General features: G+C 39.6%; 1 protein-coding gene across 1 annotated transcript in view; it reads left to right on the top strand.

Moving 5' to 3' along the window:
- ADAMTS16 (ADAM metallopeptidase with thrombospondin type 1 motif 16) overlaps positions 1 to 14433 on the top strand; it is a 97007-nt gene that overhangs the window by 17471 nt on the left and 65103 nt on the right. Inside the window, exons 4-6 of the mRNA XM_036409669.2 lie at positions 9939 to 10221; positions 12059 to 12258; positions 14350 to 14433. Coding sequence (XP_036265562.1) covers positions 9939 to 10221; positions 12059 to 12258; positions 14350 to 14433 — 567 coding nt within the window. The remainder of the gene's footprint in view (positions 1 to 9938; positions 10222 to 12058; positions 12259 to 14349) is intronic.

The raw sequence follows: 14433 nt of genomic DNA, 5'->3' as shown, positions 1-14433 counted from the left end.
GTGAGCTCTCTCCTCATACGGGCGCTGTTTAGAAGACCACTACATTCTCCTGGACTAATTTATAAACAAACAAACAAAAAAGATGGCATTTGCTTAATAGATTCTTCAGCACAGTGTATTAAGAAGGCAATAAAAAAATACACCATTTTGAATATGCATTGCCACATTGTATAATGATTATAGGATTTGATCTGGCAGCTTGGGTATAGGACTGGTCATAACTTTTATAATCCCCTTGAGACTCTGACATGTGTATGAGAGTATATGCAATCATTTATATATAACTGAGGCTGGAATTTGTGAATGGTCAAATTTGGTATACAGAATAACAGATGTTTAAAGGACCTGCCTTGAATGTTCCTTGCTTAACAGAGGTCATGTGAAACAGACAATGTTGGTATAAATGACCATCCTCAGGCCCTATGTTACAACAGCAATTATTAGGCATCTTTTAAGTCTATTCCAGTGAACTTAATGTATAGTGTTGTACTTAGTACTGCTGTTGATATTTACTAACATACCATCAGAAAATATTGATGTCTCAAGTCGCACTTCATTGCTTGAACAGAGGGAAGCTTAGTAATAACATACTTTATACCAAGTCATATTGTGTCCTAGCAAGCCAGCCAATATGTGATAGACATTGAAAAAAAAAATGGAGAGGTTGTATATGTCCTTCTTCCTGTGCTCTTGGCTGGGAAGTGAAAGATATCAGTTGAGCACAGGATGTGCGGGCCTTGGCCTTCAAGACTCATGCCCTCACCAAAGCCGGTTTGGCTCAGTGGTAGAGCATCGGTCTGCGGACTGAAAGGTCCCAGGTTCGATTCTGGTCAAGGGCATGTACCTTGGTTGTGGGTACATCCCAGTAGGGGTGTGCAAGAGGCAGCTGGTCGATGTTTCTCTCTCATCGACGTTTCTAGCTCTCTATCTCTCTCCCTTTCTCTCTGTTAAAAATCAATAAAATATATTTTTTTAAAAAGACTTATGCCCTGGTGTGTCCTGGTGGTGGGTTTGTGAATCTTATTAAACAAACCTGCTTTCACAAACCCCCTACCCACTCCAGAGCTGCTGAGTCAGAATATCCGAAGGTTAAGGGTAGGAGGAGCATGAATTTCAATGAGCTGTTCTCATGGACAGAAAGTTCTGAGAATCATGGCTGGATATGCAAATGTTATCAGGCTCTATGAATAATACTGTGATCTGTGGACCCTTCTTCAGGGAGAATCCATGAAGTGCCTACTGTGTGCCCACAGCTGGATACCCATGTACTTCATGTGTGGTTGTTTTCTTTTGGACTGCCCAGTTCAGTGGCAGTGGGAGGAAGAGATGAACTGATTTCAAATCTTAATCATCTTTTAGAGTTGCCTTGGTGAAAATGAGATGACAGATTTCTTTTCTCAGCCTTGCATTTTTCCACACAATCAAGGGGAAGGAAGCTCAGACAGCTGGCACACTCCTGGGGCTTTAGGCATCCTCTTGGCTTCATTAACTGCCTCTGTTTTCTTTTTGCAAGAAACCTGACCTTTCAGTGGCCTTGCAATCTGTGCTGCACTGTTTGTTAGGCTCTTGTTTTCAAGAACACATCTTTGAATGAACTTCATCCCCCTATGCACCTAGGAAGCACCCCGGTGTGGAAGGAATGATCATAAAAACTCAGCAGGTCTGGCCTCACTGCCTAGCTGTGCACCCTTGTTCCTGGAGCCCCCTTGTTATTTTCTTAATGCTTTACTGAGGTGTAGTTTACACAACAGAGACTCACCAATTTAAGTGAATTATTCAGTGATATTGTGCAGCCATCTCCATAAACCAGCTTTAGACCACTCCCACCACTCTGTGCCCAACTGCAGTATTCTCTGCTCTCAGCCACTGTTCTGGTTCTTGCCTCTATAGTTTTGCCTCTTTTTCCTTGGCATATAGTAGAAACAAAATCGGACAATACGGGGTCTTTTTCTCTGGCTTCTTTTGCTTGCTATGATGTTTTTTGATTCAGCTATGTTTGGTTGTAATTCATTGCCTTCCTTGTTGAATGATATTCCATTGTAAGGAACTACCACGTTTTGTTTATTCATTCATCAGTTGATGGGCATTTAGATCGTCCTTTTCCCCACAAAAATGTAGCTGTTACTCCCTACCTTGAAAATCTGTTTTCAGGATCATTAATAATAGGGTATTCAGCCTAGAACAGAGGCAAGCACATAGTAGGTGATCAATAAATGAATGCCATGATATTAATATGACTAACAGGAATATGATGTGACCTTCCTGGAACTTTCAGCTTAAAGAGCACTAGATAACAACACCAAAGAGACTAGATATCAACACCAAGACCATTGGAGAAGGGAAATACCCAGTGGCATAACTAAATAGAGAAAACAGCTGACTCATGAGCTAAGTGTCAGCTTGATGAGTTCATAGCAGAATTCGCCTCAAGCTGGTAACCTGCCACTGCCAGAGGGAAGGAAGCCATGGGCTTGCACACTGGAATGGATCGAGTGTGTATGGAAAAAACATGATAATTTCAGCAATGGCTTATAGATCCAGGTGACAACACCCTGGGGTCCCATGGCCTCTAATGAAAAACATGTGTGCCTGCCCACATCATGACTGTGGCTTACTTCTCTCTCATGAGGATCTGGCAATGGCCGTCCTAATCTGCTGTGACTCTCTCTGCCATGACACACTGGTAGTGGCTGTCAAGCTTTGTTGGGGCTCTCATTGCCTTTGGCCTTTTGATCTTTTTCTTTTTAACCTGCACAGAGTCTTGTACACATACAATCTCCCCCCCCCCTTTTTTTTTTTGCAGCTCTCTATATGCTGCCCTCATTAAAAAAAAATATGTATATGTAATCTTCACAGCCATGCTAGGAAATAGCTATAGATGTATCATCTGCTTACAAATACAGAAACTGGGTCTTAGGACACACACACACACACAGGAGTTCACACTCTGAAGAGAGGAAGATCCAGGACTTGAACCAAATATATTGCTTCAGGAGCCACTGCTTGCCATTATACCACCACAGTGTATGCCACAAGGCTGAGACTAACACTGCTCCATCATTAAGAACAACATGATGGCAAGCAAGTCCCCACACTTCACACTGTCACTCCAAACTGAGTGGTGAGAAGACCCAGGCCAGTGGAGGTCTGATGGCGGTATGTACAGGAAGCAGGATGAGTGGAGGTGAAGGCTTTGAGGCCACAGGGAGAGTGTGTGCTCCTGGCACAGGAGCAGTGGCTGGCACAGCAGAAGCATTCTGAGCCACAGGGCTTCCCTCTGGTGTCCTCGAAGCCAGCTCATGTCATGTAGGACTTTGCTGAAATTCCAACTTCTCAATGAAGTTACTGGCCATCTATCTAAAGCCGAAACCCCCTTTCCTGCACTTCTAGTGTCCTTTGTCATCCTGGGTTGTTTATTTTTTATTTTATTTTTTTATTATACTTTACATTCAGTATTATTTTGTATTGGTTCTGGGCATACAGCTTAGTAGTTAGATAATCATATACTTTACAAAGTGATCCCCCAAGTACCCACCTGGCAACATATGTAGTTATTACAATATGACTATGTAGCTGTACATTCTCTATACAATATTTCTTTCAAAATAGACTTTACTTTTTAGAGCAGTTTTAGAGAAACAAAAATTGAGCAGAAGGTACAGATATTTGCCATTTTACTCCCTGCCCCCAACATGTATAGCCTCCTCCATTATCAACATTCCCCTCCAGAGTGGTACACTTGTTACAACTGATGAACTTACATTGACACATCCTAATCACCCTAAGTCCACAGATTACATTAGGGCCCACTTTTGGTGTTGTGCATTGTATGGGTTTATACAAATACATAATGACATGTACCCATCATTATAATATCACACAAAGTATTTAACCTGCCTGAAAAGTCCTCTGTGCTCCATCTAGTCAGTCATTCCTCTCTCTCTATTAACCCCTAGTAATCACTTTTCTTTTCACTATCTCCATAGTTTTCCCTTTTCTAGAATGTCATATAGTGAAATCATGGAGGATGTAACCTTTATATTTTGGTTTCCTTTATTTAGCAATGCTCATTTACATTTCCATGCCTTTTTATGGTGTGATAGCTCTTTTTTTTTTCTTTTTCTTTTTTCTTTTTTTTTACCATAGAATAATATTCCATTATCTGAATGTGCATAGCTTATTCATCTATTCATTTACTAAAGGGCATCTAGGCTGCTACCAAGTTTTGGCAATTATGAAGCTGTTATAAATATCCATGTGCAAAGGTTTTTGTGTGAATGTAAATTTTAACTCATTTGCATAAATACCAAGGAGTGTGATTGCCGGGTCTTACAGAAAGAGCTTGTTTAGTTTTTGTAAGAAACAACCGAACTGTCTTCCAAAGTGGCTGCACCATTTTGATTCTCACCAACAGTGAATGAAATTGATGTTGTCAGTTTGGCTACTGTAATAGGTATATAGTGGTATCTCATTGTTTTAGTTTGCATTTTCCTGATGACATATGATGTGAAACATCTTTTCATATGCTTATTTCCCCTCTTGAGATCTTTCTGGTGAGGTGTCTACTAAGATCTTTGAACTATTTTTTAATTGAATTGTTTTTTTATTAAATGGGAATATTAATCCTCAGTACATGTTTGTTATTAGGATATGAGTAAAATATAGAGCAAATCACGTAGCACATTATCTGCCAGACAGACAGTGCCCAAGATAAAGTAACTGTTATTTTTATTCATATTTATATATATAACTAGAGGCCTGGTGCATGAAATTCATGCACTTAGGGGGTTCCCTTAGCCCAGCCTGTGCCCTCTTGTAGTCTGGGAGCCATCAGTTGGACATCCTTAGCACTGCAGCGGAAGTGGGAGAGGCTCCTGCCACTGCCACTGCCACTGCACTCGCCAGTCATGAACCCAGCTCAGAGCTTCACACTGACCGCCAGGGGGCAGCTTCTGTGTTGAGTGTCTGCCCCCTGGTGGTGGTCAGTGTGCATCATAGCAACTGCCATTTGGTCAATTTGGATATTAGCCTTTTATTATATAGGACTATAGGCTCGGTGCATAAAATTCATGCACTGGACAGGGATGGGAGGGTTCCCTCAGCCTGGCCTGCCCCCTCTCACAGTCTGGGAACCCTCAAGGGTGGAAGGCGACCTGGCAATCAGGGGAAGGCAATGCCCCTATCACACCTCTGCTGCTGCCACTACCAGCAGTGCAAGCCTTGGGCAGCCCTGGTTACCTGAGCCTCGGACAGCCCTGGGCAGTTGGGCAGCCACCATCAGCAGCTTGCCTGTGCCTCAAGCCAACCCTGGGCAGTTGGGCAGCTGCCATCCAAGGATTGCCTGCACCACAGGCTGGCCTTGGGTGGCTGAGCAGCCTCCATCTAAGGCTTGCCTGTGCCTTGGATTGGCCCTGGGCAGCTGGTGGGCTGAGGGGACTGGGGGACTCTGGAGGCAGGCATCTGGAGCCGCCAGGCTGGCCCAGCCTTGCCGCATGCCTGCCACCCCAGCTGGGCTGAGGGGATTGGGCACCATCATCTTTGAGGGCAGGGCAGTCAATTAGCATATTCCCTCCTTATTGGCTGTGTGCTTCCATCTTTGTGACAGTGTGAGGTTCAATTAGCACATTCCCTCTTTATTAGATAAGATAGTATACATAATAATTAGTCTATTAATTCATAAACTTATTGAGAGCAAAAAAAGAATGTTGGGGTTTGAAATGGTCCAATGCATAGCTTCCTTTTTTCTTACATTTATCTTTCCCTTTTTGTTTTCCATACATCTTGAATTCTCAGTTAATTATAAACTATGAATAAAAAGAGTAATTTAGCTGGTAGATCTATGTATTTTTAAATCATGTTTGAAGAAAGTGGAATTTTTATACAAATGAGTGGCTTTCCTAAAACTGGGATCCAATTTAGACCTATGCACTGAGTTGCAGGAGATGCTAGGTCCATGGAAGTGACCAACCTGAGATAGCTTCTCACCTGTGCTGCCCAACTGGCAGCTAAGCTTATCCTATGATCAAGATCCATTGAGTAGTTGAGTTTCTCTGGGACACTATTCATGAGAGGAAAGGGCTATACTACTCATGCCCAGTTTTGAGTTCAAATTTGCAGATATGGTGTTTCATTCTTGGAGAGAAATGAGTGAGGGACAAGGAGTGCAGTGCTTCTGGATCCCAACATGCTAAAGAAATGATAAAGTGGGGGTGGAGGGTAAATGACAAATTACCTCAAACAGTGGCTCACCCTTCACTCTAGGTTTGTTGTTCAGCCAGGCATGCTACTGGGAGTCACAAATGATCATATTTATCTAAGCTCTAATCATAAGCTATGTCAGTACTAAGATTAGATCATAGGGTAAAACAAGAAATGCTAATAATTTAATGTTCAAGTGATTAAATTAATATGACAAACCAAAATATGAGAGCTCTTCAGATTTTAAGGAAAGGTGATGAAAGATGAGCATTCACTGTGCTGTACCCTGGAAGCTTCAGTTATGAGGTTTAAAAAAAAAATCATGTGTCAAACAGCAGATGAAAGCATAGATTCCAGAATAGTCTTGAATAATTATTTGGAGTAGCCAGGGATCATTCTAGTGCAATGATTAATTGTACTCTAAAATTACAACTCTGCTTCCTCCTGCCATAAAATTTATCTAAAGCCTGATTCGCTAAAGATTCAGGTGTGCTCAGCTCAGCTGTGCAGCCATTCATCCTGTGATGATGTGTGTTGGCATTTCATCCGAGTCCCACTTGTTGTCCATCCTTTGCTAGTGATTACACTGACCCAATTTGGCCAGGTCACACAGTCCAGGTAGAATTCTACAAAGTAACTGAATTTGTTTGAGTCATGCAAATGGAGAAAGGCATAGAAAAAGTCTTCCCCTTGGAAGACAAACCCTTCTGTGCCAACTCTCCAGCCAACCTCCAGCTGATTCCTTTTGTAGTTCTGCTTCTCTTGCCTCCAGCCCCACATCTATTTTCCTTTCTTCTTCCCAGGTGCCAACAAATGCTCAGGGGTGACATGTATATCCTGATAGTCCTGAGGTAGAAATTGGTATTTGTGAGAGACCAAAGCTCACTCCTGTTTGGTGGATTATGATGACTTGAATAATGCCATAAATGACTAAATTGACAGCATTTAACTTAACCCACAAACCTCATCCAAGTGTCAAAATGTTAGCCTTTGCAAACTGTAGGTGAGCAGTAGGAACGTGACCAGTGACCAAGTTTTGAACTAAGCAAATGACTTAATTTTGAAGACTAGACTGATTTTGGTTTGTGATGATGGGTGATTCCTATGACCAGCACACAGTTCCATTATCCTTGAAGGCAAGAGGCCCAGTGCCCAAGTCAGGTGCACAGTAGGGACAGAAATAATAGGAATCAGATGCAAAATCTTCTGGGAAAGAACCTTTTGGTTATTTACTTCTTATGAGATTTTGGCTGAAATTTTATTTTCAAAATATTACAAATAATCATGCAACAAAACTTACTATGATTTTGGGCACTTAGCAAGTAATGGACTGGCCTTGGGCCAGGTTCATGTTTGACCCTGAGGCATAAGAAAATAAAAAACAGTTTAGCTTTTATAAAAGTTCTATAAATGTTAAAATTGTCTTGTGTTTCTGAGGCATTGTTAAGAAGACTAGAACAAGTAGAATATTCTCAAAACAAATAACACTTGGAGAGTAAAAATACAGTTACTAGGGAATTAAAATGCATGTTTCTCTTAATGAGCCCAATCGTGCTTTCACTGTGTTTATTGAAAACTAGTTGTCTTGAAAATAGCTTATGGTGTCATCTGAGACAATCTTGGAACCAGTTCAGTGAGGACTTCTTACTGCAGGAGAAACAGACTCAGTGGTTGGACATTTATTTATTTCTTCTTCATTTCCATTTTCTTTTTTTGATTCATGCAACTTTTATAGATAGTGTCTATAAATAGACACCCAATAATAGAAATCTACCAACTTTTAATTGTGGATAACCGCATATAGATTACAATAAACATCCTACTTTCAAACTTCAACACTTTCTTTACTTACATTGCTCAAAAGCAGCATTTTCTCAGCGCTAACATGACACACATTTTTTCCTTCCTCATAAATGCAACATGAGTGTTTGGTAGGCTTCCCAGTGTGAAATGATTTACAGAATTGGCCATGCTAGGGATGCAGGCCCCAGGAGAGCTCCTTTGCATAGCGTGGAGGACATTAGCTTTTTCTGAAGCCTGGTTAATAATCCACCCAGCTGACATCCCAGTGGTTACTGTGGGCAGGCATACACTAGACATTTTATGAGTTTCCAAATAAATATGTTTGACTCAACAAGGAAAAACTTTGATAAGGAGAAAGCATTAATCTTCCATGATTTTCCTAATCTTTTAAACAAACTTGCAAACTAATAATGCAGCAAGATAATGAAGTAAATGTGTTCTGTTGTTGTGTGGGGTTTTTTTTTTGTGTGTTTTGTTTGTTTGTTTTTTAGTAATTTTTATTACCTATTGATTATCAAGGAATGTCTTATCAGTTATTATGCTCTATGTATTTAATAAAATTGAGAATGGTTTAACATAGAATGTTGTAACAGACTAAATTACAAATCAAACAAGTACAATGCTTGACCACTTTGTTAATAAAAATTCAAAAATCCACCAGCTGTGACAGGTCACTCTTGCCTGAAGATCTTGTCCCTCTTATCCTGGGCCACCCAGAATATAGCCTTGAACCCAGGGAAAAGCAGGGGATGGTTTTGAGTCTGGAACAGCTGTTACCGAACACAAGTGTTTTAGTTGAGGAAGTAGGAAAAAGTATAAAAATAACAGATCAGGCCAAAAGCAAAGATGTGTTTGGGGCAACTGTGGTCATTGGGTACACCAACACTCAGGTGTCAGAGATCTCATAGTGTATAGTGCAAAGTCCCCCCAAGCCTCAGGAATTGTCAGGATGATGTATGATATTTTACACAATTTGTTTTATTAATTCAGCAAATTTTGTTTGCACATTTATTGCAGGTCATAGGTTTAAAATATGTTGTTAAGTCTTACACTCTCAAAGAAAGTAGTTCTCCTTGTATCCAATGCTTAGATGACAAAATGGCACAGAGAGGCTAAGTAAATATCCTCCAAGATCACACCGATGATACGTAGAATTAGATGATAATTCTCTCTGTGATGTTTGTCTTATCTGGACAATCTCTCTGAGTACACTTGGGCTTGCATGAGAGATGCTGAATGCCATCTACTCCAGAGAACCTAAAGGAGCTAGTAATCTTCCAAGCGGGGATTTGAAAAGCAATGAATTGTTTGTATAGCAGACAAGATTTTTTTTAAAACAATGACTTTTTCTTTTTTTTCTTTTTTAGTTTAATATTTAAACTAGTTACCTTCAATGGAGTGCAAAACCTCTTTGGGTAGTGTTATTACACAAGGTTGAACACATCCAAGATGGCTCTGCTACTCCTGGATTAGTTTAAATGCAAAAAGAATGAAACCTAACTGGCTTTGGCTGTTACTTAATTTCAGACTTAGCTATTTCTTGATAGAACTGCAAACTATTATTAAAGTATTATTGTATTCTAGTTTAGTTGGTAGAGTTCTAGGAGGCAAGAAAGATTTCCAAGTCACTCATGTGGAATATGGTGTGAGAGGCTGCTTCCTCTATGATCCAGAGCATAAATTCCAAGTATTTCGCTTTCCACTGTGAATTGGCAGTTAGGCCCCAGGAGGTCTACCCCCCATGGTGCTGATAGCTTCACTGATAATTTACCAAGTTTACCTTTTCCCCACCAGCAGGAACATTAGCGCCAGAGCTTAACCTCAGAAGGTGGGAATGATATGCTTGTAAGCAAACATAGAAAGGAATACTTGGAGAGCTGGCTATGTCTCTAGTTGGAAGTGTAATTGTGTTTTCTTTCTTTTCCCTATTTTTCCAGTCAGGCATGATAAGAACACAAGAAGCAGATTACTTCTTAAAGCCACTTCCTTCCCACCTAGCAGGGAGACTCAATGACTCTTCTGGGGGTGGGCCTCCCTCCCACATACTGTACAAGAGATCCACAGAGCCACAGGCTCAGAGGGGGCACCAGGCCATGATGGTCCAGAGGCAGCAGGAGCTGGAAAATCACCACCTCTTCTACCACGAAAATCAACACCTGCAAGGTGGCTTTGACCTCAGGCACCCACAAAAGCAGCATTTCTGTGGAAGGCGCAAGAAATGTATGTAAGGGCGATTCTCTTCACATGTTTAATGATTTTAACATTTACATAAGACAATGGAATATTTTTAATTTTCATCAAAGTATGTCTGTTCCCAAAGTGACATGTATTAATTGTCCTTACTAAACATAAGTGGCAATTCCAAAGAGAGTCCATTATCTGCATGTTCAGTATAAACATCTATCTCCATGATAGATGGATAGATAATGTTAGATGTTTTCATTTTTTTTTTAAAAAAAAAAAAGCTGTTCCCTGGACAGATTAAATGATGCACTGCTGAGGAATACTGAATCCACCAGACATCTTCAAAAGAACCCTGGCATGTCTACTCAGTAATTCTATATTTTTGAGGTCTAGATTTATTAAAGCCCACATAGTTTTCCTGCTGAGGTAATTTATCTCTATACATATTTATGTACTTGACTCACCACATCAAAAGACAGACTGTGCAAGATATAAATTTACCTACAATTTATCACCAAGCTTTATCAAAGTCTTTTTTTTTATCATGAACATTTAGGAGGTGATGTGTTATTTACATTTTATGTAGGAACCTCTCACAAATTCAAGTATAGGAGTTCAGTGTTCTCTGTTACTTCCCTTACTTCCTTCAGCTTCTCCCTCCACCATCACTTTATTAAGCCTTCCTCCCATGAGTCCATCTTCACACAGCCCCATCTTTCTCTGCTGTTTGTTTTCCTGTGCTGCTATACCCAATGCCCTAACATAGAGATGGGCATGACCAGGAGTTCCATATATGTTGTGGAATGGAATGAACCACCCATAACCAGTGGGCACCTATAATGAAAGAATAAGTACCATAGTACCTGTGGATATTTTGAAGTCTACTTTCCCATGATACAATTCTAATCATGCTTTCTAAGAAATCCACTAAATTGAATTGTTTTTAACCTAAATTTAGCTTACTGATTATAAATGCCAAAACTATTTTTTAAAGACAGATTCTTTCACTAAAAAAAAAAAAAAAAAAAAAAAAAAAAAAAAAAAAAAAAAATGATTTCAGAGAGGAAGGGAGGGGAGAGAGAGAGATGGAAACACCAATGATGAGAGAGAATCAGTGATTGGCTGTCTCCTTCACATCCCCTTACTGGGGATTGAGCCCACAACCTGGGCATGTGTTTTGACCAGGAATCAAACCCTGACCTCCTGATTCACAGGTCGATGTCCAACCACTGAGCTCTGCTGGCCGAGTATCATAATTATTTTTAAATGGCTTGCTTCAAGAGGACAGAGTATATTTTGTCTTCAAATTGAGTTAAGTAAATATTTATGGTGCTTCCTAGGAAAGCCAGCTCTGCAGTGAGTTTGATCTGTCCCAACTCATTCATTTAGAACTTATTTGAGACACTACAGACAAACCAATCATATGTACAGACATAGGGCTCAGCTTTAAAACTGTCAGATCATTAAAATTCTTCAAATAAAGAAATGATGCAAGATAACACTCATTCTTGAACTTGTTAGTCTTATTGTTTTATCAATAATTCATTTGCACAGCCCATTTCATAAATCCTTATGCTAATAGTCTTTGAGCTTTATGTTTCTAGATTCTGACACTACAGAGCAAAAATGACCTTCTCTTGTTTTAAATCAGGACAAAATTATACAAAGGTAAATAAAGCAATGATTTCCATGACATCTAGATTCTACAGACTTTATTTGAATTGTGTTCCACTTTAAAACAACTTTTGGATCGCAAAATTTTACGGGTTATATGTTTCATATATAATGAACATTCAATTTCTATATAACAAGTTCCACCACTCATTTTGTGTGATTAATTTGCTCTAATTCACTCTCTATACATTCCTCATAGATATGCCCAAGCCTCCCAAGGAAGACCTTTACATCTTGCCTGACGAGTACAAGTCTTGCTCACGACACAAGCGCTCTCTTCTGAAGTCCCATAGGAATAAAGAACTGAATGTGGAGACATTGGTGGTGGTCGACAAAAAGATGATGCAAAATCATGGCCATGAAAATATCACCACCTATGTGCTGACAATACTCAACATGGTAAGAACATCAATTGTTTTGAGGCTGAGTGTATAGTTATACCTAATGGGGTATGTGTGTGTATGTGTTTCACATTCTGCTTTTTACTTATGGATTTATGTCTCATACATGGAAATATTTTATCTGTGGTAAGTCCTTCAGTTTTACTGTGCTTAGATCAAAAGAGCCATTTTTAGAACTTCAGAGAACAAATTAAGGTGGATGAAGAATTTGATCCTCTCTGTAAGCCAGTAATCTGTTTTGATGTACTAGTGTCTCAGTTCAGAAATTTAAAAGTGTATACTGAGACATTTTGGTGCAACAGATCTGTTTATCACCACTGTATGTGTGATTTTTTTAGATGGTTACATAGAAATACTCATTTTAGGAATATTAATGTTCAGCTATTGAGTATACATTGTTTTGTCTAGAAAAGCAGAAAAACAATACAGCTCTTTAGAATGTCATCTCAGATAAGGAGTGTCTATCCCCAGATTGGCAGCTATAGTAATTATGGAAGAGTGGTAAGAAGTATCTAAAGCTCATTTCACTTAAGTGACATCTAGGTAACAGTAGAAAATCTTGTGTCACTAAAATATATTTTTAAAAATAACTAAAATTGACATATAACATTCTGTAAATTTATGCTGTATAAAGTGGTAATTTGACATACTTATATATGGCATAATGATTACCGAAATAAAGATACTTAGTACATCTATCACAACACATAGTTACTTGTGTTTGTATATGTATGTGGTAAGAACTTTTAAGACTTAAAAGCCCTAACCAGTTTGGCTCAGTGGATAGAGCATAGACCTGAGGACTGAAGGGTCTCAGGTTCGATTCCAGTCAAGGGCATATACCTTGGTTGCAGGCACATCTTCAGGAGGGGATGTGCAGGAGGTAGCTGATTGATATTTCTCTCTCATTGATGATTCTAGCTCTCTATCCCTCTCCTTCTCTCATAAAAAAAAATCAATAAAATATATTTTTAAATGACTTAAAAAATAGTTGTGCCCTGGCTGGTGTGGCTCAATTGGTTGAGCATTGTCTTATGCACCAGAGGTCACTTGTTTTGATTCCTGGTCAGGGTACATACTTGGATTCTGGGCTCGATCTCCAGTAGGGGGCATTCAGGAGATAACAGATCAATATTTCCCACTCTCTTTCTCCCTCACCCTTACTCTGTCTCTAGAAAAAAAAAATCAATAGAAACATATTTTAACAAGATTTGTGATAACAATATTTTTTAAATCTACTTTAGGTTCCACCTTAATGAACAAAGTACCCTTGAGTGTGTTTTATACTCCATTATGCCACATGGCTATTATGGCTAGGGTCATTTTTGGTAGGTTGACCCATGTGGTTTATGACTTTCTAGGGAACTGAGGGAGACAGTGACACTGAGACACTTACAACTACACAGCCACAGGGCTGAGGACAACAGGGCCCGGGATGCTCTGATTTGAGCAAGTGTCATCTCTATTCTGTATAACTTTTGTAATGTTTCTATGCCTCAAGTGTTGAGTGGGGACAGGTATATCCCCACTCAGTGCCAAGTCACCTCCCTATAGTATTTCACACTGCCAACTGTCATCACTTATCACCACAAATGCCATCTCAAATGTTTGTGATCATCATCTCAAATGTTTGTCTCTTTCTTAGACCATCTTTCCATGTTTTCTTTTATTTCTCATGTCCTCTTGGTCTTTTCCCAGCATTTGTTTTATGATTCTGGAATTTCTTGCCAGGAGAGCTTGGAGAGTACTTACCTATGCAGTTATCACTATGAGTAAAAAATCTTCTATTCAATTCAAATGAGGACACTTTGCAGTTCAGAGGCCTTGTAATCCCTACATTAGGGTTTGAGAAGTAGAACATCTCCCTCAAACTTCAGTTTTTCACTCCCAGCACCAATGACAGGGATTCAACAATTGGTCTTTGGTGGATAGATATTCCTATACCTGTCTGTCAGGCAGTATAATATATGTTACTACATCACTGGAAACATGGGGATTGGCCTTCAGCATCAGAACTCTAGGCAGATTGAGGGCTGGGAGAAAATGGTGCCACATGTGGAGACTAACATAGATTACCTAACTTTTTCAGGTGTCTGCTTTATTCAAAGATGGAACAATAGGAGGAAACATCAACATTGCAATTGTAGGTCTGATTCTTCTAGAAGAAGAACAG

The sequence above is a fragment of the Pipistrellus kuhlii genome, unplaced genomic scaffold, assembly GCF_014108245.1.
Source record: "Pipistrellus kuhlii isolate mPipKuh1 unplaced genomic scaffold, mPipKuh1.p scaffold_m20_p_4, whole genome shotgun sequence".
In the NCBI taxonomy this organism is placed as follows: domain Eukaryota; kingdom Metazoa; phylum Chordata; class Mammalia; order Chiroptera; family Vespertilionidae; genus Pipistrellus; species Pipistrellus kuhlii.
The sequence above is the reverse complement of the archived record's forward strand: the minus strand, read 5'-3'. Positions and strand labels throughout refer to the sequence as shown.